General features: G+C 43.9%; 1 protein-coding gene across 6 annotated transcripts in view; it reads left to right on the forward strand.

Annotated features, from left to right (window-relative positions):
- XRCC6 (X-ray repair cross complementing 6) overlaps nucleotides 1-24,319 on the forward strand; it is a 48,569-nt gene that overhangs the window by 23,166 nt on the left and 1,084 nt on the right. The window contains exons 1-12 of one of the 6 annotated variants that reach the window (XM_015077883.3): nucleotides 84-224; nucleotides 848-931; nucleotides 5,692-5,804; nucleotides 9,730-9,868; nucleotides 10,088-10,342; nucleotides 10,897-11,080; nucleotides 13,405-13,591; nucleotides 14,867-15,035; nucleotides 15,749-15,910; nucleotides 18,087-18,216; nucleotides 19,133-19,233; nucleotides 23,760-23,873. In XM_015077883.3, coding sequence (XP_014933369.1) covers nucleotides 856-931; nucleotides 5,692-5,804; nucleotides 9,730-9,868; nucleotides 10,088-10,342; nucleotides 10,897-11,080; nucleotides 13,405-13,591; nucleotides 14,867-15,035; nucleotides 15,749-15,910; nucleotides 18,087-18,216; nucleotides 19,133-19,233; nucleotides 23,760-23,873 — 1,630 coding nt within the window. In that variant the 5' untranslated portion in view covers nucleotides 84-224; nucleotides 848-855. Of the gene's footprint in view, nucleotides 1-83; nucleotides 932-5,691; nucleotides 5,805-9,729; nucleotides 9,869-10,087; nucleotides 10,343-10,896; nucleotides 11,081-13,404; nucleotides 13,592-14,866; nucleotides 15,036-15,748; nucleotides 15,911-18,086; nucleotides 18,217-19,132; nucleotides 19,234-23,759; nucleotides 23,874-24,319 lie in introns of those variants that run through there. The other 5 variants (XM_027070623.2, XM_015077885.3, XM_027070622.2 and 2 more) reach the window with 5 other exon arrangements.

A 24,319-nucleotide genomic window follows, 5' to 3' on the forward strand; every position in this document is an offset into this window, starting at 1 on the left:
GAGGGGCGGGGTTTCGCAGGAAGGGGCGGGGCTTTCGCAGATTGGCTAGGTTAGTTAGGGACGATTGTGGAAAGCGGAAGGTGGAGGTGGGCGTGTCAATTTGACGCGAAATGCGCGCACTGTGCGTGATGACGTAGGGGACGTTGATTGGGAGCGAGAACTAGAGCCCGTGCGTGCGCGGTACTCCGCCTTCTGTCCAAATTGATCTGTTCCTTGCACCTAAGGTAGGCGGTTTGGGAGTGTTGTCTGCGTGCATTGCTTTCCGGCCAGGGCCGCCCTCGGCCTGCTTCGCTCTCTGAGTCTTGCGCGTCCTTCTAGCCTTACCGCGGAGCAGGGCCAGCACAAAGCGTGCGGACCTGCGTGGTAGAGACAGTTTCTGGTCCCAGTTCCGTCTTCCGTAGGGGGCGGCACCTGGCCTTTGAGGCCCACTTACGTTTGAGACTCCGCTGGGCGTGGCTGGAGGAGGCGTTGGGGGAGATTTTTGGGCGTGATGTAGAGTAGTGGGTTCGCTGGAGGGCGGAGTATTCTGGAGCAGGAATATCGTCTGTCCAGCTGGTGCCGGAGGCCAGACGGGACCTCCAGGTTGGGCTGCCCCAGCACACCAATCAGAGGACCACCCGGGCCACCACCAGCCCAAAAAAGGCCCTAAGGGATAGCTGCAGTGAAGCTGCTGCTGGAATGATGCCCATGACTAATGGATCTCAATCACTGAGAGATTTGGAGGCAGCAGGATCCGCTTCCACATTCCTCACGAATAATCTCGAGACTTTAGGAGCCTAGGATTCGATATTTTTTAGGTTTAAATTTGCTTGTTACTGATCATAACTTTATTTCACCGGGTGAGCAGTAAACGCTATGTCAGGTTGGGAGTCTTATTACAAAAACGAAGGCGATGAAGAAGAAGAAGAAGAAGAGGGCCTTGAAGCAGGTGGTAAGTGGTTTTAACCTTTGCTGTTCTGTGTGTAAGAAAGCCTTTCCCTGTCTATTTCTGCTGTTTCATGGCTCACCCTTCTCTCCCCAATGTCCAGTGCTTTTTCCCTTTGAACTTTGCAGAGCTACCCTAGACTCTTTTATTCAGATTCTGCTCTAGTCTATGGGACATTCCTAGCCTTGACCTTTTTACTAGGTACTGGTAGCTTGACATCTATTAGCTCCAATAACTGACTCCGAGCATTGGTATCCTTTGAGTCACTTTAGGTGGCCCAGGTAAGACCCTTCCTCACCCAGGAAAGTTATTTTACTCATCGTAGGACCTCAGTAGCAATACAGTAGTACTGTAGTACTACAGTAACTGCAGCAACCAAAGAGAAAACATTAGCAACACAGTTATAAGAGTCATTCCCTCGCCATAGCCTCCAGGTTTGGGAGTATATGTTCAGACAAGACAGTAAGACAAAGGATAAACGAAGAGAAATAAGGGGTACATATAATCTACATACTGGTTGATTTAAGTCCTGGGTAAGACAATTTTAAAGTGTTTTTACTAAAAGTGAGAAACAGGGGCACCTGGGTGGCTCAGTTGGTTAAGTGTCTGACTTTGGCTCAGGTCATGATCTCACCCTTGGTGAATTTGAGCCCCACATCTGGCTCACTGCTGTCAGTTTGGAGCCTGGAGCCTGCTTTGGATCCCTTGTCCCCCTCTGTCTCTCTGCCCCTCCCCCTGCTCACATTCTCTCTCTCAAAAATTAATAAACATTTAAAAAGTAAATAAAAAGGACAAACGTAGGAAATTTAGAACATAAAAGAAAAAATTTACTGTAATCTATATACTCTACCACCCTAATACAGCCACTACCAGCATTTTGGCATTTTGCATTTTTCCTTCATAGATCTTTCATTCTTATATTTCCTAACTATGTATGTCTGGGTTTTGTTTCTTTTTTTTTGTTTTTGTTTTGTATCTGATTTTTTATAGTTAATCATAGTGATATATTTTTCATTTCATTTTTATTTTTAAATTAAAAAATTTTTTATTTTAGTTTTTGTAATTTTGAAAGATTTTTTTAAAGTAATTTTCCCACCCATCTTGGGGTCAAACTCACAACCTGGAGATCAAGAGTTGCATGCTTTAGGGGCACCTGGGTGGCTCAGTTGAGTGACTGACTTCGGCTCGGGTCATGATCTCACAGTTTGTGAGTTCGAGCCCTGTGTCGGGCTCTGTGCTGACAGCTCAGAATCTGGAGCCTGCTTCAGATTCTGTGTCTCCCCCTCTCTCTGCCCCTTCCCTGCTCATGCTCTGTGTCTGTCTCTCAATAATAAATAAATGTTTAAAAAAAAAAAAGTTGCATTCTCTACTGACCGAGCCAGCCAGGCACCCTATTTTTTTTTAAACATATATACACAGAGAATCTTTTTTTTTTTTATATGGATATTTCTAGAAAGTATAGTACTATGTGAAATAACTCGGTCAGATAAAGACAAATACTATATGATTTCACTCTTAGATAGAATTTAAGAAAGAAAACAAATGAATAAAGAAAAAAGACAAATAAGAAAACAAACTCTTAAGTATAAAGAAGAAACTGATGGTTATCAAAGGGGAAGTATGTGGGGGCATGGTGAAATAGGTGATGGGGTTTAAAGACTACACTTATCATGATGAGCACTGAGTAATGTATAGAATTGTTGAATCACTATATTGTATACTTGAAACTAAAATAACACGGTATGTTAGCCATACTGGAATTAAATAAAAAGTAAAAGTCACACCAGTAGAATGTAAACATGAAATTCACGTAACTATTTGCTTTTGAAACGCTCTATTAGTACACAGCAATCAACTGGTCAAGCATGAGCTCTTTGTGGGGCCTGACACTGCTCTTGGCAATGGGGTAAACAAAGTCCTTACTTTTGAGGATCTTGCCAGGCCAAGGAGTAGATAAATTAATGCCCAGTATTGATAAGGGCAGTGACAAAGATAAAATTAGCATTTCATAATAGAGAATGAATGGTACTGATTTAGCTAGGGTGGTCAGGGAAGGCTTCTCTGAAGAAAGTGGTGTCTAAGTTAAAACCTGAATAAACGTTCTTGTCGAAAAAAGTATATTTGAAGTTATAGCACCTTCTATAACTATAGAAGACTATAAGTCTTCTAAGGTAGACCAGATAGTATAAAAAATCAGCTCTGATAATTCAAAAAATCTGTGAAAATTCAACTAAACATCACTAGTAATGTTATTATTTATTGTATAAAAAGCGAGGAATATCTGCTTGATTTTTTTTTTAATTTTTAATTTTAATTTTATTCTTTTTAAAATTTACATCCAAATTAGTTAGCATATAGTGCAACAATGATTTCAGGAGTAGATTCCTTAGTGCCCCTTCCCCATTTAGCCCATCCCCCCTCCCACACCTCCTCCTGTAACCTTCTGTTTGTTCTCCGTATTTATGAGTCTCTTATGTTTTGTCCCCCTCCCTGTTTTTATGTTATTTTTGTTTCCCTTATGTTCCCTTATGTTCATCTGTTTTGTCTCTTAAAGTTTTCATATGAGTGAAGTCATATGATATTTGTCTTTCTCTGACTGACTAATTTCACCCAGCATAATACCCTCCAGTTCCATCCACATAGTTGCAAATGGCAAGATTTCATTCTTTTTGATTGGAGTAATACTCCATTGTATATATATACCACATTTTCTTTATCCATTCATCCATCAATGGACATTTGGGCTCTTTCCATCCTTTGGCTATTGTCAATAGTGCTGCTATAGACATGGGGGTGCATGTGTCCCTTCGAAACAGCACACCGGTATCCCTTGGATAAATGCCTAGTCGTGCAATTGCTGGGTCGTAGAGTAGGTCTATTTTTGGTTTTTTGAAGAACCTCCATACTGTTTTCCAGAGTGGCTGCACCAGCTTGCATTCCCATATACGCAGAGAATCTTAAGCATATATACACAATTTTGAGTTCTGCCTTTTTTCCTTAATGAATTACAGATATATTTTACCATGTAATTATATATATGTTGTCTTCATAAGTCATGTTAAATGTACTATAATTTATTCAGTCTGCCTCCTGTTAAACATTTTAGTTTTTTTTTTTTAATAATTTTTTTAGTTTATTTGTTTATTTTGAGAGAGTGAGAGAGAGAGATCAGGGGAGGGTCAGAGAGAGAGGGAGAGAGAGAAGACTCCAGACAGGCTCTGCTCTGTCAGCGTGGAGCCAGATGCAGGGCTTGAACCCACAGACTGTGAGATCATGTCCTGAACTTAAACCAAGAACTGGATGCTCAACCATTGAGCCACCCAGGTGCCCCCATTTTAGTTATTTTCAATTTTTAAAAAATGTTTTAAAGTTTATTTTTGTGAGAGAGAGAGAGAGAGAGAGAGTATGAGTGGGGAGAGGGGCAGAGGGAGATAGGGAGACACAGAATCTGCAGCAGGCTCCAGGCTCTGAGCTGTCAGCTCAGAGCGCCGGATATGGAGCTTGAACCCACGAACTGTGAGATGGTGATCTGAGCCAAAGTCGGATACTCACCTGACTGAGCCACCCTGGTGACCCAATTTTTTTTCTCCCCAATACTTTTATTTTCATTTTAAAACTTTTCTTTTCTTCTTCTTTTTTTTAATGTTTATTTATTTTTGAGAGAAAGAGAGCACAAGTTGGGGAGGGGCAGAGAGAAGGAGACCCAGAATCTGAAGCAGGCTCCAGGCTCAGAGCTGTCAGTGCAGAGCCCAACGCAGGGCTCAAATCCATGAACTGTGAGATCATGACCTGAGCCGAAGTCAGACACTTAACTGCCTGAGCCACCCAGGCGCCCCAGTTATTTTCAATTTCTTACTTTAATAAGCAACACTGTGGAAAATTCTGCATAAGGGATTTTTCATATCTTATGTTCTTTTGATTGCTAAGAGGTAGAATTCACTGGGTCAAGGTAGAATTTTTGTTTAGGGGTCTTGACCCATAATCATGTTGTTTTACAGATGGGCAATTACATTTATTGTATTACAAAGCAGCAGTGTCAAAAAGGGAGACAACCAGATATTTTATGTGTTTTAAAAAAAAAAAAAACAAAAAACTAAACATCGCCTATGATGCCAAAAAAGGGAATAGGAACCTTGAATCTGACGAAGCCTCTCTAGGTCCTCAGTAGAAAAGACAGAGGACTGTGTCTGTCTACACCAAAAGAATGCAGTCAGCAAAATCCATAATGTGGAAAACTGTACGTAACACAACATTCTGGTTCTTCAACACAACACACAACACACAAAAGATGAAAGGGGTATCTATAGATTAAGAGCCTTCAAAAACATTTTTTTTTTTTCAAGTCAAAACTAGTGTTTAGGAATGTTCGCTTGGGGGTGCCTGGGTGGCTTAGTAGGCTTAGTGTCCGCCTTGGGTTCAGCTCATGGTCTCACGGTTCATGGGTTCGAGCCCCCCACTGGGCTCTGTGCTGACAGCTTGGACGGAGCCTGGAGCCCGTTAAAGACTCTCTATTTCCTTCTCTCTCTCTGCCCCTCCCCCCCTCAAAAATAAATAAACACTAACAAAAAAATTTAGACAGGAATGTTCACTTGGACGATAAAACTATAAAGAAAATAAGGAAATGATTATTAAAAATCAGGATAGTGGTTACTCTTGGGAGGAGAGTGGGCATTGTAATGGGATTTTTTCTATTTTATATGAATAATAATAAACATCATAAATATGAGCACAAGAGCAAACATTTTCTCCTGTTTTTTCCCCCATAGGAGAATATACATATTCAGGAAGAGATAGTTTGATTTTTTTGGTTGATGGTTCTAAGGCCATGTTTGAATCTCAGAGTGAAGTTGAACTGACTCCTTTTGACATGAGCATCCAGGTAAGACTACCTTTTATTTAATTTAAAAAAAGAAATGAAAGAAAAAATTATTAACACCACTTTAAAAATTATGCACTCTGAAAATTTGTTGGTGAATGATAATTAGTGGTTAGCCTCCCAGGAATGCTACCTATACTCTGAGATAAAAAAGGGTAGCAGTGCTGGAGAACAGGCCTGTTTTATTTTGTGTTTGAACTTCAGACCCTAGTAATACGTTGCTCCCACCTTCTGTGTTAGCTCTGGTAGCACAGGAAGGCTCCTCCTTTAGAGGTGTGAGTGTGAACGAAGAAAGAAAGTTCTAGCAGATACGGTGTCAAAGTGAGTCTTCTTGTAATTGGTATTTGGAAGTTGAGTATTACCTGTGGTTGAAAAATACTACAACAAAAAGACAATCTAATTTAAAAATGGACATAGACTTGGGGCACCTGGGTGGCTCAGTTGGTTAAGCGTCCTACTTCAGGACGCTCAGGTCATGATCTCGCGGTTCGTGGGTTCGGGCCCCACGTCAGGCTCTGCTGACAGCTGAGAGCCTGGAGCCTGCTTCACATTCTGTGTCCCCTTTCTCTCTGCCCCTCCCCCATGCGTGCTCTGTGTGTCTCTCTCTCTCCCTCTCTCTCAAAAATGAACATTAAAACATTTTTTAAAAAATGGGCATAGGACTTGAATATACATTTCTCTAAAGATACACAGATGGCCAAGGAGCCCACAAAAAGACCCACAACATCTGTAGTCCTTAGAGAAAAGCAAACCGACACCACAGTGAGGTATCACAAGTCACTAGCATGGCTATAATATAGAGAGGACAAAAAGGATACTAAGAAGTGTTGGTGGGGCGCCTGGGTGGCTCAGCCAGTTAAGCATCCAACTTTTGCTCAGGTCATGATCTCGAGGTTCGTGAGCTCGAGCCCCGTGTCGGGCTCTGTAATAACAGTTCAGAGCTTGGAGCCTGCTTTGGATTCTGTGTCTCCCCCTGTCTCTGCCCCTCCCCCGTTCATACTCTGTCTCTCTCTCTCTCTCTCTCTCAAAGATAAATAATAAAACATTAATAAAATAAAATAGGTTAATTTGGGGATGCCTGGGCTTATTCATTAAAGCATGAGACTCTTGATCTTGGAGTTGTAAGTTCAAATCCCATGTTGGGCATGGAGTCTGCTTTAAAATACAATGGTTAATTTTGTTATGTGAATTTTACCTCAAAAAAATTACCATTTCTTGGAGTGCTTGAGTGGCTCATTCAGTTAAGTGTCTGACTCTTAATTTCTGCTCAGGTCATGATCTCCTGGTTCATGAGTTCGAGCCCTGCATCAAGCTCCATAGTGATAGGGCAGAGCCTGCGTGGGATTTTCTCTCTGTCTGTCTCTCTTTGTCTCTGTCTCTCTCTCTCTGCCCCTCCCCTGCTCATGCGCCTGCCCTCTCTGTCTCCCTCTCTCTTTCTCTCTCTCTGTCAAAATAAACTTAAAAAAAAAAAAAAAAGAATAAAACAAAAGATTACCATTTCTTTATACAGAAGAATTACAAAGACTTACTGTATATCTTATATTTTTAGAGTTTGGAACCAAATAGAAGCTTCTCATTTTCTAATTTGTGTACAAGCAGTTCTTGTTTTGGGAAAATCAGAATATCTTGTATCTAGAAAAAAATGAGAACAGTCCTTAACTTTAACTTTAAAGCAGTGTTTTTCAGAATCACACACAGGGCTAGCACAGATTGCAGGGACTTACCCCACAATCAGAATTTCTGATTCTGTAAAAGTCTAGTGCTGGGACCAAGAATTTGCCTTTCCAGCAAGTTCCCAGGTGATGCTGCTGTTACTAGCTTGGAGATTACTCTTTGAGGAGCACTGCTTTAACCTTTTTTGGACTCATGGACCTCTCTGAGGATATGATGACAGCTGTGTTCCCTCTCTTCAAAAAGATACAGTCATAGTTCTGCATGTAATTTCAAAAGGTTTTTAGAAACCTTGATGCCTGATTAACATGCCGCTGACTGTGCAGAGCCTGCTTGGGACTCTGTCTCTCTCTCTGCCCCTCCCCTGCTCTCTCTCTGTCTCTCTCTTAAACATAAGTAAATTCAAACTTAAAAAAATGTTTTAGAAACCTAAAGAACCCTTTTTGTCTGCGCCCCCCTCAAAAATAAACATAAAAAAAGAACCCAGAATAAAACGTAGTATCATATAGCAAATAATTGAGACATTCACGGATGAGTATAATGTATTTAATAAGCAATGAAAAAACATTTTCTCAAATTCTTTTTTTTTTTTCTTAATTCTTAGAACCTAAAAGAAGTCCTCACAGATTTTTGTAAATGTTTATAGGCTCCTCAAAGTAGATTAAAAGTCATTGGGATGAGGGGCGCCTGGGTGGCTCAGTCAGTTAAGCGACTGATTCTTGATCTCAGCTCAGGTCTTGATCTCAGTGTCATGAGTTCAAACCCTGTGTTGGGCTCTGTGCTGGGTGTGAAGCCTACTTAAAAAAAAGAGTTATGGGGATGAAAAATACAGCATAGGGGGAATATAGTTATGGTATGGTAATAGCATTACATGGTGACAGATGGTAGCTACACCTGTGAGCAAAGCATAATGTGTAGACTTGTCACGTGACTATGTTGTACACCTGGAACTGCTGTAACATGTCAACTATACTTCAATAAAAAAAAAATAGATTAAAATACTTACAGGAATAACTCCTTGCGATGCAGATTGTTGTCAGTGAGTAGACACAGTTTAAGTTCTGCATTTGTTATTTTAATTTTTTTTTATGTTTTATTTTTTACATTTGAGAGAGAGACAGAGACAGGGAGTAGGGGAGGGGCAGAGAGACGGAGACAGAGAATCTGAAGCAGGCTCCAGGCTCCTCCAAGCTGTCAGCACAGAGTCCGACACGGGGCTGGGACTCGCAAACCATGAGATTGTGACCTGAGCCCAAGTCAGACGCTTAACTGACTGAGCCACCCCGGCGCCCCTTAAGTTCTGCGTTTAGGGAGAGAATTACTTTTGAGGAAGTCTGGGTAGAGTCTTCAGCCAGGCATGGGGGCAGGTTGGGGGGTGTCGCCATGGTCTCTCTATTTCTCAGCTCTGCACATTCAGAAACTTCATGTCAATGCCTCCCAGAATTAAGTAGGTCAAAGGACTGACCAGCTGTTATGAGACCCTGATTTACTCGATGCTGACCTTAGTTTCTTTCCTCATTTATCTATTGATTTTAAAGATTTTAGTTTTAAGTAATCTCTACACCCAACGTGGGGCTCGAACCTACAACCCTGAGGTCAAGAGTTGCGAGCTCTACCGACTGAGCCAGCCAGGTGCCCTGATGCTGACCTTAGTTTAAATGGGTAGATAGGACTTTCCTGGAATACTGGTGTATTTAATTGTGTAATGAAGCACATTTTATTCCAGAAGATGCTGTTAGGAAAAAAAATGCTGTTAGTAGTTACGGATTTATTGTTGGGTCACATCTAATTATTGTTAGCCTAAAGCTTTTATATACGTAATTATTTTATGTATGTAAATTCTGTTTCTTGGTATCAAGCTACTTGAGGGATGGGATCAAGTGGCCTGTTCAAACTCAGTCAGTTAAGTAAATGGCATTAGTGGGACTCACATCCAGATTTTCTGATTCCAGTACTGGGCTGTTTTTCCCCCTTACAGCAGAATTTCCTCCCTGAGTATATATGTTTTTAATTCTCTGATTTCTTATGGTAGGAACTGCTTATATTTCTGTTATCTACTTACCACACTCTGCCTTCTGTTATAGTGTAATATATATGCCCATCCCTCTCACTGATTCATGACTTTCCTGAAGATATGGGTCATTCCTTAACCTAATGCCATGTATAAATTCACCTACGACGTGCAAGGCACTTATGGAGCTTAATTTTAGTGGTGAGTAGTTAAGTATTAATTGGATTTTATTTTGATTTTTATCAGTGTATCCAGAGTGTGTATACCAATAAGATCATAAGCAGTAATCAAGATCTCTTGGCGGTGGTGTTCTATGGTACTGAGAAAGATAAAAATTCAGTGAATTTCAAAAATATTTACGTCTTACAGGAGTTGGATAATCCAGGTCAGTAGTATTCTAAGATCAGCTTTTCCCTTACATTGGAAGGTCACTACCCTGGACAAAGAGGGGCGTGGAGAAGGAGGTAGATCCTGGGTTGAGGACTTTGTGGGTTAAACACCTCCGGGGTGAGAATAGGACCCTAGGCTCTTCTTTTAGCCTTACCAAAGCAGCACTGACACTATTCTGATTTTTCTGCCCGTTTGACTTCCTGTCTCTGATCAGGTGCTAAGCGAGTGCTTGAGCTTGACCAGTTTAAGGGGGAGCAGGGGAAAAAACATTTCCAAGATCTCATTGGCCATGGATCTGACTACTCACTAAGTGAAGTGCTGTGGGTCTGTGCCAACCTCTTTAGCGATGTCCAGGTCAAGATGAGCCATAAGAGGATCATGCTGTTCACCAATGAAGATGACCCCCATGGCAATGACAGTGCCAGAGCCAGCCGGGCCAGGACCAAAGCTGGGGATCTCCGTGACACAGGTTGGCATTTTCTCTGATCTTTTAAGTTGGCACTTAATCTTACTACTTCTCTGTAGATGATGTCAAACATTTGCTTTTCACCATTCAGAGTGAAATAAAAGAATAAAATGAAGTTACACAGGTATAACATTCCTGCTAAAAATAACTAGGCCATTAACTTTCTTTTTTTCTTAAGTTTATTTATTTATTTTGAGAGAGACAGAAACAGCTCAAGTGGGAGAGGGGCAGAGAGCGAGAGAGAATCCCAAGCAGGCTCTGCAATGCAGGGCTCGAACTCACGAAACTGAGATGACGACCTGAAACCAGGTGGCCTTAGGCCATTGGCTTTCCGAAGGGCTCCACTAGGTGAGCTTTTCTTGACTTTTCATGCTACCAGGCGTGGCAGTGGTTTGAATAAGTTGTCATTATAGCAGCTGACTCCCTTACTGATTCTTTAAGTCCTGAAAACGTTAATAATCCCACGAGTTCTTTGCATATTTGAGCTCAACTGAAAAAAATTCTCACTTGATGAAAACTGTTTGTTTTCCCCTCACTTTTGGCTGTCCTTGCCCCAGGTATCTTCCTGGACTTGATGCACCTGAAGAAACGTGGGGGCTTTGACATATCCTTGTTCTACCGAGATATCATCAGCATAGCAGATGATGAGGACCTCGGGGTTCACTTTGAAGAGTCGAGCAAGCTGGAAGACCTGTTGAGGAAGGTTCGAGCCAAGGAGACCAAGAAGCGCATGCTCTCCAGGTATTCTCGAACTTGGGCTAGTTGCCCACAAGTCCCCTACTTAATCTTAAGCACCGCATTGCCTTGACCTCCCTGAATACTTACCTCTGGGCTGTGCCTCACTGTCTTCCTCTAAAACACTTGCTTTACTTCAGGATGGACAAGCTGTTTGCTTCTTTTTCTCTGGAAAGAGCTGGTATGCTAGTTTTCCAAAATAACACAGCTCTCTGCTTGCTTGGGGTAAACAGTTGTGGCCTAACGCTGTCCTCAGTTGCATGCACTAGTATATCGTCTGCTTTCTTCTCCTCTGTAAATTGTGGATAACAGCAATACCTAGTATAGAGCAAAAACTCAGAAAGTGCTAGTTATTTTCTCTGTTGTTAAGTTATTCTGATTTCTTTTTTTTTTTTTTAAGTTTTTGAATGTTTATTTTTGAGAGAGAGAGAGACAGAGTGTTAGCGGGGGAGGGGCAGAGAGGGAGAGAGACAGAATTGGAAGCAGGCTCCAGACTCCGAGCTGTCAGCACAGAGCCCGATGTGGGACTTGAACCCACAACCCGTGATAATCATGACCTGAGCTGAAGTTGGATGCTTAACCGACTGAGCCACCCAGGTGCCCTAAGTTATTCTGATTTCTTATAAACCTGAGACCAATAGGAACCAGATTGTTAGATTATCTTCTTTTTTTCTTTTCTTGTTTATTTATTTACTTAGAGAGAGAGAGACAGAGCATTAACAGGGGAGGGGTGGAGAGAGAGGAGAGAGAGAATCCTAAGCAGGCTCCTCACTGTCCGTGCAGAGCCCAACGTGGGGCCCAAACCCATGAACCGTGAGATCATGACCTGAGTTGAGATCCAGAGTTGGACAGTTAACTGACTGAGCCACCTAGGCACCCTAGATTATGCTTAGAGGGTGTTGGCATTAGAATCCTAAGGGCTCCCCTATGTGGTTTTCTGAAGGTTCACATCAGGCTTTCATTTTAGACTAGTTTCTACAACATACGAGAATACGACCATTGTAGTTTTTGAGCAGTTTTCAAGAGATTACTGACAATTCTACTAGAAAGCCCATGAGATTATTGTAGGAAAACCACAAACCAGCTCATTGCCACAGCTGCGATATGGCAGTTGGCTCTCCTTTCCTCCTTCCTCAGACCAGCACCCTAGCATCTCTTCTCCCTTCCTGAAGTAGTGCAGTGTTGTTACTACAATTTGGAAATCTGGCACACATTTTGGTGGGGATGGCAGGGAGGGTAAAATAGTAATTAAACGTAGAAGTTCTTGGGGCGCCTGGGCGGGTCAGTTGGTTGGCGTCCGACTTCAGCTCAGGTCGTGATCTCGCGGTCCGTGAGTTCGAGCCCCGCGTCGGGCTCTGGGCTGCCGGCTCAGAGCCTGGAGCCCGCTTCGGACTCTGTGTCTCCCTCTCTCTCTGTCCCTCCCCCGCTCATGCTCTGTCTCTCTCTGTCTCAGAAATAAACAAACATTAAAAAAAAAAATAAATAAAAATAAAGTAAAACGAACATGAAAAGAAAAACAGAAGATAATCTAACAATCTGGTTATTAGTTGTCTGTCCTCGGGGAAGTTAGATAACCTCTCTCTGAGCCTCATTGTTTTCAACTGTAAAAAAGGACAGTAATGAGGTTTTTGGGTGATAAACAACAGAAACTGGCTCTTGACTAATTTCAGGTGTTGTAAGCCTGAACAGGGTGATCAGTATAGGAACCAGGGTGGCACCAGGAGTCCAGATAGCAAGAACTAATCACCGTGTCCTCAGGGTACCACTGTCATAAAGCATCCCCTGCAACCTTGTCCTTCCTTGGGCACCGCTTATGACCTAGACTGTGAGGAGAATAGGTCTGACTGCTTAAGCCTAGGCCAGATATGCCCACCACTTGGCGAGAGGAGGGTATAGTACTTTGATTAACATTCCCCCAAAACTGCAGTGGGGGAAGGGTGGTTCCCAAAGAAAAATTGGGGTTTCATTGTTAAAAGGGGGAGGGGATACTAGACACAAGCAGAAACAATAGATCATATAATACAGGGTTATTATGATGATTGAATGAGAAAATAGCTATAAAGTGATGGTGCAGTGCTGGGCTCAATAAAAATAACCCTTATTTTTATTACAGTGCATTCTTCATCATTATTTTAAGTAGTTAACAATACTGAAACTAATTTTTGTGGTGTAGACCCTGAAGTAATGTTATAGCAAACTCCACTGTATTATTAAAATGTATTCTATTTATATTCTAAGAATTTGGATTATTGGAGAGAGTAGAATTTAGCTAGGAAAGCATAATCTTTCAGTCCCGTGTTTGTTTGTTTTTATACTTTTCTCTCCTCCAGCCTGAAGCTTAAACTCAGCAAAGATATAGCGCTCACTGTCGGCATTTATAATCTGGTCCAGAAGGCTTACAGACCTCCTCCAGTGAGACTTTATCGGGAAACCAATGAACCAGTGAAAACAAAGACCCGGACATTTAATGTGAACACAGGCAGTTTGCTTCTGCCTAGTGACACCAAGAGGTCTCAGGTAGGCCTGCTTTCTTACTGAGTTTTGTCCCATTGAAGAGTCAATAGGGAGGGAGACATTGATCAGCCTAACTAGTTAAGTGTCTTTCATGTATGTATGCATCTTTGTAGCTAAGCTGTTAAAGCATAAAGCCATTACTGTTTGGAACTATGGCATATAGATCATTTTTTTTTTTAAATTTTTTTTTTACATTTTATTTATCTTTAAGAGAGAGAGAGAGAGAGACAGAGCACAAGTGGGGGAGGGGCAGAGAGAGAGGGAGACACAGAATTCAAAGCAGGCTCCAGGCTCTGAGCTGTCAGCACAGAGCCCGATGCGGGGCTTGAACCCATGAACCGTGAGATTATGACCTGAGCCGAAGTCAGTTGCTTAACCAACTGAGCCACCCAGGTGCCTCCAGATCATCTTTTTTAAGAGACTTTATTTTTTTAATTATTTATCTTTTTTTTAATAAATTTTCTTTAATGTTTATTTTTGAGAGAGACCGAACACGAGTGGGGGAGGAGCAGAGAGAGAGGGAGACACAGAATCCGAAGCAGGCTCCAGGCTCCGAGCTGTGAGCATAGAGCCTGATGTGGGGGGTCAAACCTACAAACCACAAATCCTGACCTGAGCCAAAGTCAGACGCTTAACAAACTGAACCACCCAGGCACCCCTAAGGATTTTATTTTTAAGTAATCTCTATACCCAATGTAGGGCTTGAATTTACAACCCCAGGATTAAGAGTCACATGCTTCACCGGCTGAGCCAGCCAGGCATCTAGATCATTAATACCTTGAGAGCTAGAAAGTTAGAGCCAGTGTTTGAAAGAGATGTCAGTGGAAACTTTAGCCCTGACCACTCTGCATTCTGTTCTAATAGTTAAATTCCTTGCTTGCGTATGGTAAAAGAAAATGCTTTAGAATCAACTAGGGAGATGAATGAAGGAAGTATGTTAGATGTAAACCGCACTTTTTTAGGGAGAGTTTTGGTTTTTTTTTCCCTTCCCCAAACGAAATTTTCTCCTATGCTTTGAAATGATACACGTATGCCTTTCGTAATCAGAAGGACAGACTGAGAACGCAGAACGTTGTCTTCCCTCATTCTCTCACCTTTGTGCAATCTGAGGAATGATTTGGTATCTAAAATTAAAATCAAATGAGTCATCCTTTTTAATTATACAAAATGTGGGAGAGAATCTGAGATTTTTTTTGCATAAGGTAAGGACCAACCAAGGATCAACTAAGTATCTCCACGTAGCCTCTTTATGTGGCCCTCGTGTTCCCCTTCCTTTAGATCTATGGGAATCGTCAGATTGTGCTAGAGAAAGAGGAAACAGAAGAGCTGAAACGGTTTGATGAACCAGGTTTGATTCTCATCGGTTTCAAGCCCTTGATAATGCTGAAGAAGCACCATTACCTGAGGCCCTCCCTATTTGTGTACCCCGAGGAGTCCCTGGTAAATGGTATGTGACTTCGATCAAGGGTAAATGAATGAGTAACAGAAGGTAGTTTACCGAGCGAGCTGCTTGCAAACTGGATAGGATGGCTTAAGGGGGTATTTTGAAAGTGTTTCTGGTCAGATAAGCTTTGGAAATTTGGGACTAAACAAAGTTAAAGAGATTTCTTTAGGACCTATAATACACTGCTATGCATTGTGAGTATCCGGAGGGTGGCGGGGGAGATATGGAATTAGTATTTTTAAAACTTACTTCCTATGGAATTCTTTCTTTGAGGCATCAGGTACAGAGTTAACAAAGAAGAAAAACCAGTTTCTTCCTTCGTGTCGGCAATTAAAGATGATACGAATTAGGTCGTTGGGTTTGTGCTGTCCAGACCTCTATTCCTCTGTGCTGTAGCTAATGAACCCCCTGGATTTGACCTGATTGGCTTTCATTAGTAACTGGGGCTTACTTACATTGTCAGCCTAAATATAGTAAAAGTGAACTAATGTTAATAATTCACACCTCTAAATGGGGTATTCGAGGCATCTAATCCCTTTCTCTTCCTTTCTGTGCCTCTGCTGCTCATCAGCTCTGGGCTTCTCACACTTTACTTGTTGAAGTATCACAAGCCCTTTTAAGAAAATGGGAGAGAAATTGTAGGCTTATAACATGAGCTACCAGGGAAAAAAGGAGACACTTTTGGGATGCAGGTCCTTGGGCCGTTTGTTTTTTAGGGAGCTCAACTCTGTTCAGTGCTCTACTCACCAAGTGTCTGGAGAAGGAGGTCATGGCGGTGTGCAGATACACCCCCCGTCGGAACACCCCTCCTTATTTTGTGGTCTTGTTGCCACAGGAAGAGGAGCTGGATGACCAGAAAATTCAGGTGACTCCCCCAGGTATGTGGAAGAGATACTTTCAGTGCTACTGAACTTTGCTCAGACTTTGGAATCACTCATGGGATTCCAACTCAGACCTGCTGAACCATAGTCTCCAGGAATGGGGCGTTTGTGCATTTTCAGGGTTTCACAGATGACACAGATGCAGAGCCAGGTAAAGCTGCCAAATATGGTTGTGCAGTGCACAACATGTACAGCTGTACAAGGCAGCTCTATAGCCACAGTCGAGAATTGGCTGCATAGGAACTGTTGGCAGGTTAGTGACCAAGTTGATGGCTCACTGCTGATACTTTTCTTTACTAAAAGCAATTCTTTGGCACCCTTGAAATGTTAAAAAAAAAAAAAAATTTTTTTTTAATGTTTATTTTTGAGACAGAGAGAGACAGAGCATGAACGGGGGAGGGGCAGAGAGAGAGGGAGACACAGAATCTGAAGCAGGCTCCAGGCTCTGAGCCATCAGCCCAGAGTCTGACGCGGGGCTCGAACTCACGGACCGCGAGATCGTGACCTGAGCTGAAGTCGGACGCTTAACCGACTGAGCCACCCAGGCGCCCCACCCTTGCAATGTTTAATGTTTGGTTTATCTTCTGCATACACCAAGGCAGTGATGTGTAGTAGAAAGACCATGGGTTTTGATGTCATACTTGACCATATCTTACTCTTATGTGTGGAAAAGTTTACTTTCTTTTGTTTCAGGCCCATCTCTGCCACACGTCACCTGGCTAACTTGGGCAAATAATTTTAACTTTTCTGTTTATATCCCTTGCCTGTAAAGATGAGAATTCTGGAACACCTTTCTCTTCAGGTTGTTTCACATTTGAAATAAGTTAATAAATGTACAAGTGCCTAGCCCAAAGTAGCCAAGAGAAGGTAGTCTTCTTTTTTTTTAGCCATTTTTTTTTAAATTTTTTTTTTTTCAACGTTTATTTATTTTTGGGACAGAGAGAGACAGAGCATGAACGGGGGAGGGGCAGAGAGAGAGGGAGACACAGAATCAGAAACAGGCTCCAGGCTCCGAGCCATTAGCCCAGAGCCCGATGCGGGGCTCGATCTCACGGACCGCGAGATGGTGACCTGGCTGAAGTCGGACGCCCAACCGACTGCGCCACCCAGGCGCCCCATTAGCCATGTTAATAAAAATGAATTTTGTGGAGAGCCTAAGTCAATTAAGCGTCCACCTCTTGATTTCAGCTCAAGTCATGATCTCACAGTAGTGAGACTGAGCCCCACGTCGGGCTGCGTGCTGACCGCTCAGAGCCTGTTTGGGATTCTCTCTCCCTCTGTCTACTCTCCCCTGCTTGTTCTCTCAAAAATGGATGAGCATTAAAAAAAAAAAAAAAAAAAAAGAAGAAATCCCAACTTTTTTTTTTTTAATGAACTTTATAAAGTAACTCTTTGAATATGTTATATCTCTAGCCCTGTTGTCAAAATGCTGAGGAATAGCTTTGCATATCAGTTAGTAAACTCTTGTCTGTCAGCTCCAAATCCCTCCTGTTATGCTCTGTGCTGCCGAGGCCGAGACTCTCCGACTCGGGTTCCTCCTTTGCCAGCTGGCTCGCAATGAGGCTCCGTCAATAGTGAGTGCTTAGAGCGAGACTGTAGGGCAGAGGAGAGCAGAGGGACTTGCTCCTTCCTCTTGCTCAGTGTCGTGGGCATTGCTAGCCAGGGCCCCTCACCTGGCGGCGGCAGTCGGTTCCAGTCTAGATTTTGCAGCCTTTTAGAACCTGACAGAAAACTGGAACAAGATCGGCCTGATAACCCTTCCTCTTTACTTTTTGTGTGTGGAGGCGGTGGGGGAACAGAGGGGAGTGGCTGAGGCTCAGAGGAGGGCCTGATGGAGCTGGGTCTCAGCCCTCCAGGGAGGGGGCACTGTCTAGCTGGCTCTGGGTGTGTCCAGAAAGCTGGAGACTGGATCCAGCTGCTGCTGGCCCGTGAAGAGCCCTGGCCGGGCCACTGCCGGCAGGAACCGGCAGGTATGGGAGGCTCCCGCCTCCCTCTCTGTTCTGGAGGCTGCTAATGGGAATCAGCTGATAGAGGAGAAATAGGGCTGGCAGGGTCCCAGCCCCAGCATCATGGGACGTAGAAGGGTGAGTGTGAAGTTGAGAGACAAATGGCGACTCCACAACTGAAACCGTTTGTTGAGTCAAATCTTGGGAAACTAATGTCCTTTCTTCAGGCTTCCAGCTTGCCTTCTTACCCTATGCCGACGATAAACGGAAGGTGCCCTTTACTGAAAAAGTCATGGCAAATCCAGAGCAGATAGACAAGATGAAGGCCATTGTTCAGAAGCTCCGTTTCAATTACAGGTGAGTAGTGGGTTAGTGTCAGGCCTTGTTCTGGAACTGTCTCCTGGGGTGAGAGGATTATTTTACTCCCATGCTGCTGCTGAGCGTGGGAAGAAAAAGTATCCAGTTTCTTTCTCTCCATCTCCTACCACCTCTCCTTTGTCTTTTTTTTTTTTTTTTTTTTTTTTTTTTTAACTTCCATGGCTCTGCCTTCTCCATTTCTCTCTCTGCCCACAGCTTCCAGTGGCAGACAGATGGGCAGGGATTGTTAGCTTTTAAGTCAGCTTTTAGGGGCACCTGGGTGGCTCAGTCCGTTAAGCATCTGTCTTCGGCTCAGGTCATGATCTCACGGTTCGTGGGTTCAAGCCCCGCGTCAGACTCTGTGCTGACAGCTCAGAGCCCAGAGCCTACTTCAGATTCTGTTTCCCTCTCTCTCTGCCCCTTCCCTACTCGTGCTCTGTCTCTCTCTGCCTCTTAAAAATAAATAAAGTGTTAAAAAAATTTTTTTTAATATTATTATTTTTATTTGTGAGAGACAGAGCACATGCAGGGGAGGGGCAGAGAGGGAGGGAGACACAGAATCTGAAGCAGGCTCCAGGCTCTGAGCTGAGCTGCCAGCCCAGAGCCTTATGTGGGGCTCGAACTCACAAACTGTGAGATCATGACCTGAGCCGAAGTCAGATGCTTAACTGACTGAGCCACCCAGGCACACCCCGCCCCCCCAATTTTTTTTTTTGATTGGCTTTTGGATTCCAATAAATTGGAAATTGGAGAGAGAAAAGTTGATTCCAGAGACAAGACTCCCAGCTGTTTTATCTGGGCTCTTTTCCTCAGCTGACCCTGGGCCTGTGGTATCTCAGTTGGGTTTATTTAATTTTGTTATTATTTTTTTTTAATGTTTAAATGCTTCAATTTATTTATGTTACTGTTTTACTAGAAGTGATGCCTTTGAGAACCCAGTGCTGCAGCAGCACTTCAGAAACCTGGAGGCCTTGGCTTTGGATTTGATGGAGCCTGAACAGGCAGTGGATTTGACACGTAAGAAGGCTGGGACTGAGCTCTTTCCATGGGAGGTTTTCGTAACAGTTTCACTCTGGACTGGAAATACGGATGCGTTTTCTAGCATCCTGCAAAGACTCCACCTCGTTTTTCCAGCCTTCTCTGAGAGATTTTATAGACCAGCATAGACTGTCTCAGAAGAGATTTGGCTCATTCTGCCATAAGAGGAGGAGAGTGTGCCAGGCTTCTGCAACCTGCCTTTGAACCAGGCCCCCTCATGACTACATGTTGGGAAAAGTAAAAAAAAAAAAAAATAATAACCTATAACATTTATTGAGCGCTTACTGTGTGCCAGGCACTCTTGGTCCTAGCTGTTGACTCATCCAATTCTGGTAACTATGAGGTAGGCACCGTTGTCCTTATTTAATAGAGAAGGTAGTAATTCTCCAAGGCACTAAGTAGTGAGCGGTGGATCCAGGTTTAGAATCCAGTGCGTCTGGCCCAGAGCCCTCGCTCTGCACCACTGTGTTTCCTGTCTCTCCATCAGACTGTAGGCTCTGCCTCAGAAGATCCTTGTTACCCAGCATCGGGGAGATTTGCCTGGCTGCCTCAGTTGAGCTCTGAACTCGCTGCCAGTCCCTTTCTTGATTGTGGTTCTCTTATGTATTTCGTAAGAGGACACACACAGTTTAGTGATACAGGTAAATATCAGCTGGGCAACAGATGGGATTTAATGAAGGCTCTTAACAGAGGTTGAAAAGATCAGAACAATTAGTGTGGCCTGCTGAGCTTCCCAGTTGTTATTATTTAAAAAAAAATTTTTTTTAATGTTTATCTTTGAGAGAGACAGAGTGTGAGCGGGGGAGGGGCACAGAGAGAGGGAGGCACAGAATTTGAAGCAGGCTCCAGGCTCTGAGCTGTCAGCACAGAGCCCGACGTGAGGCTCGAACCCACGGACCACGAGATCATGACCTGAGCCGAAGTCGGACGCTTAACCGACTGAGCCACCCAGGCGCCCTTACTTCCCAGTTATTAATGGTCTCTTTTTACTAGACAAAACAGTCCCAGTGCTAGACATGTAAAAGCTATTGTACCTGTATTATGGTGGTGACTGTTAGCTGGATCTAGCCCAACAGGAACCTTGGAATTAAGCACCTCATCTTTTTTTTTTTAAGTGAATTTACTTTTCAGAGAGAGAAAGAGCACAAGCAGGGGAGGGGGAGAGAGAGAATCCCAAGTAAGCTCCGTGCCACCAGCACAGAGCCTGACATGGGGCTCGATCCCACAAACTGTGAGATCATGACCTGAGCCGAAATCAAGAGTCGGATGCTCAACCGACTGAGCCACCGAGGTGCCCCAAGCAGCCATCTTTCTTGATGGCCTTTAGATAAATCAGGGAGTAAGTTGCCTGGTCTCCAGCAAGGTGGTGAAGGACATACGCTTTGGAAATACCTGATACAGATTTGAATCCCAGCTCTGCCACTTACTAACTTGAGTAGCCTTGGAATCTTACTTCATCTACCCGAAACTCAGTTTCATTATAGGTAAAATGGGGACAGCAATACTGTTCTTTTTTTTTTTTTTAATTTTCTAATGTTTATTTATTTTTGAGACAGAGAGCATGAACAGGGGAGGGGCAGAGAGAGAGGGAGACACAGAATCTGAAACAGGCTCCAGGCTCTGAGCTGTCAGCACAGAGCCCGACGCGGGGCTCGAACTCACGGACCGCGAGATCATGACCTGAGACGAAGTCGGCCGCTTAACCGACTGAGCCACCCAGGCGCCCCGATACTGTTCTTATAAGCTATTGACACCGTCTCGGTCCTGACTCTCAGGAAGTGCTCAAAACACAGTTGTTCCCCTTTATTCCACAGCGTTCTGTCTCTTCCTCACCAGGGCCTTGGCCTCTTCCATTCTGGCTCCTGTCCTATAATTTTACTGCAAGTTGTGTTTGCTCTTCCTGCCTCTCTCTTCAAAACAGTTTTGGCTGCTCTGACGTTTCCTATAACTCCAGGGGCTCAGGTTTCTGTCCTCAGCCCCGCTGCTCTCCCTTTCTGTTGGTTATCTTGGCTGCTCCCCCAGCCTGCTGTATCCCTCATGTCTGTGACCCCCGAGCCTGTCTCCAGCCATACCCTTTGTCCCGGGCTCTGGCCGGAACTGCAGCTGCCTGGTGATGGCTGCTGCAGGCCCCAGGTGTCCCACCGCTCAGACACCCGACCCCTTTGACGCTCGTTCTTTTATGTTCTTCACTCGTTTCCAATCCGATGTGTATCTGCTTCCCTCTGACACAGGATATGGTTTCCTTTGAATAAATAACTTCCTGAAGACTCACACCTGTTTCTCATTTTCTCTGTTTGGCTTTGTGACACCATGCTTTGTTTTTCTCCTGAGCTGACAGTGCCCTAAGACACCTTTGCTGGACCTGCTTCCCTTTTTTTCTCCTCTAAACATGGGCGCGAGTGCACTAGGTGATCCTGGGCCCTCTGTTTCTCTGTCACTTCACTTCTCCCCACGTGGCCTCCTCAGACTCCACCAGTGGTTCTAAGTGTGCTTCCTGGAACAGCAGCACTGGTGTCTCCTGGAAACTTGTCAGAAATGCCCCTGTTGAGCCCTTTCCCAGGCTGACTGAATCTGAAACTCAGGTTGGGCCCCTGCGACCTGTGTCTTACAACAAGCCTTCCAGGTTATTCTGAGACCTGCTCTTAACCTCTAGCACACTGGTTCTCAACTTTGGCTGTACAACAGAATCATCCAGGAGACTTCAAAAAATCTGGCGGTTTAGGCCTCACCCCCAGACCACTTAAATCAGAATCTCTGGGGGGTGGGGTTTGGGCATCGGTATTTTTTAAAAGTCTCAGCTGGTTGCCAGGTTGAGAACCAAAGCTCTCGCAGAGACTCCTATAGTCTGGAACATGGGGCTTCTGTCTCAGCAGGAGCCCAGGTTGGTTGTGACATTGTGCCTTCTTCTGGGCACACCAGGCGGCAGGATCTTCCCTTAATACTTTGGAAACGTGGCCACATGAGGAGATGATGAGATACTCGTCTCCTCATGCCTGTCCTTGATGTGACACAGCTCAGGTCTCAAGCTCAACAAACCGCATAATGGTTAGGTAACAAAGAAAACAAAAATACTGTCTTTCCCCCAAAGATATCTTTTTTCTGTTGTATCAGTCCTGGGGAATGCTCCTGCCATACCAGCTGGTCGCCACCTCCCTCTGGCCACCCTACACCTCACATTCTATCTGTACATCATCAATTCTGCCACTTTATGGTCCCTTATCCCCTCCACCCTCACCCCAGGTTTGGCCTTCTGTCTCACCCTCCTCCCATCCACACACAGCTCAGGATGATCTATCTTTCTTTCTTTCTTTCTTTCTTTCTTTCTTTCTTTCTTTCTTTCTTTCTTTTCTTTCTTTCTTTCTTTCTGTCTCTGTCTCTCTCTCTCTCTTTCTTTTCTTTCTTTCCTTCCTTCCTTCCTTCCTTCCTTCCTTCCTTCCTTCCTTCCTTCCTTCTTTGTTATTTATTTATTTTTGAGAGACAGAGAAAGAGCATGAGCAGAGGAGGGGCAGAGAGAGAGGGAGACACAGAATCTGAAGCAGGCTCCAGGCTCAGAGCTGTCAGCACAGAGCCTGATGCAGGGCTCGAACCCACAAGCTGTGAGATCATGACCTGAGCTGAAGTCAGACACCCAACTGACTGAGCTACCTAGGCACCCCAGGATGATCTTTCTAAACTGGAAATGTAATTGGAATGTAATTGGAATCATGTTGTTCCCCTGCTCATAGCCCTTCAGAGTTTCCCCACTGCTCTCAGGATAAAGTCTACGACCTGGGTGGGCATTCAAGGCTTCCATGACCTTGCCATGATTGCCTTTCCAGCCTCCTCACCGGTCCTACACTCCTGACATTCTACCTTCAAGCTGTATGTTATCTATTTCTTATCCTGTGCCTTCTCCTGCTTTGAATAGTCCCTGCCTGAGGAAGAACACTCAGCTTTGCAGACTTGGCTGCAGAAAATCTCTCCTGACCCCTCCTGTGTTCCAGTGTGCCTTTGTTCGGTCCCTTCCATCATGGCATTGCCAGCCACTGTGTTTATGTTTTTACTGCCTCCTTACCCTGACTAGACTGTAATCCCACTGGGGGCACAGACTCTTGTTTGAAACTCCAGAATCTAACCCCATTCTCAACTCTATTACTCCCAGCTGTTTGACCTTGAGCAAGTCATTTAACCTCTCTGCTTTCCTCTATAAAATAAGGAAACAAATTTACCTACCCTAGAGGTTGTTAGAGGATTAAGTAAAATAAGTTTAAAGCAGTGAGAAGGGTGTCTGGCTGTAGTAAGTGCTCATTAAATTCAATTGTTAGAAGGTACTTGGTAAATATTAGGAAGACTTTGTTGAATGTGTTCTTGACCAGGTTAGTTGCCTCCTCCTGGACCCTTTCCTGACTTCCCTCAACCCCTACACTTAGGTGCTTTCTCCTCTGGTCCCTGTAGACTTGGAACTGGACAGGAAGCCAGGGCTTGTGACTCACCTGACTCATTCTTCTTGTGTTTTGATTTTCTAGTGCCTAAAACTAAAGCAATAGATAAGAGACTTGGCCCCCTGGTGGATGAGTTTAAGGAGCTTGTCTACCCACCTGATTATAATCCTGAAGAAAAAGTTTCCAAGAGGAAACAAGGTGAGGAACTGGGTTATTTATTTAATTTTCTAAGTTTATTTTTGAGAGCAAAAGGAGAGAGGGTGCAAGCAGGGGAGAGGCAGAGAGAGGGAGAATGAGGATCTGAAGTAGGTTCTGTGCTGATAGCAGAGAGCCCAATGCAGGGCTCGGACTCATGAACCGTGAGATCATGACTTGAGCTGAAGTCAGACACTTAGCTGACTGAGCCACCTAGGCGACCCAGGAACTGGTTTTTAATTTTTTTTTAATTTAAAAATTTTTAATGTTTATTTTTGGGAGAGGGAGGGCGAGGAAGTGCTAGCAAGAGAGGGGCAGAGAGAGAAGGAGACAGAGAATACGTGTTATCAGCGCAAAGCCCGATGTGGGGCTCGAACTTGCAGCCTTACAAGGAAATGGAGCTGTGAGAGGCTAGGTTGGTGGCCATGGAGCCTTCTCTCTTCTCCATC

The sequence above is a fragment of the Acinonyx jubatus genome, chromosome B4, assembly GCF_027475565.1.
Source record: "Acinonyx jubatus isolate Ajub_Pintada_27869175 chromosome B4, VMU_Ajub_asm_v1.0, whole genome shotgun sequence".
Lineage (NCBI taxonomy): Eukaryota > Metazoa > Chordata > Mammalia > Carnivora > Felidae > Acinonyx > Acinonyx jubatus.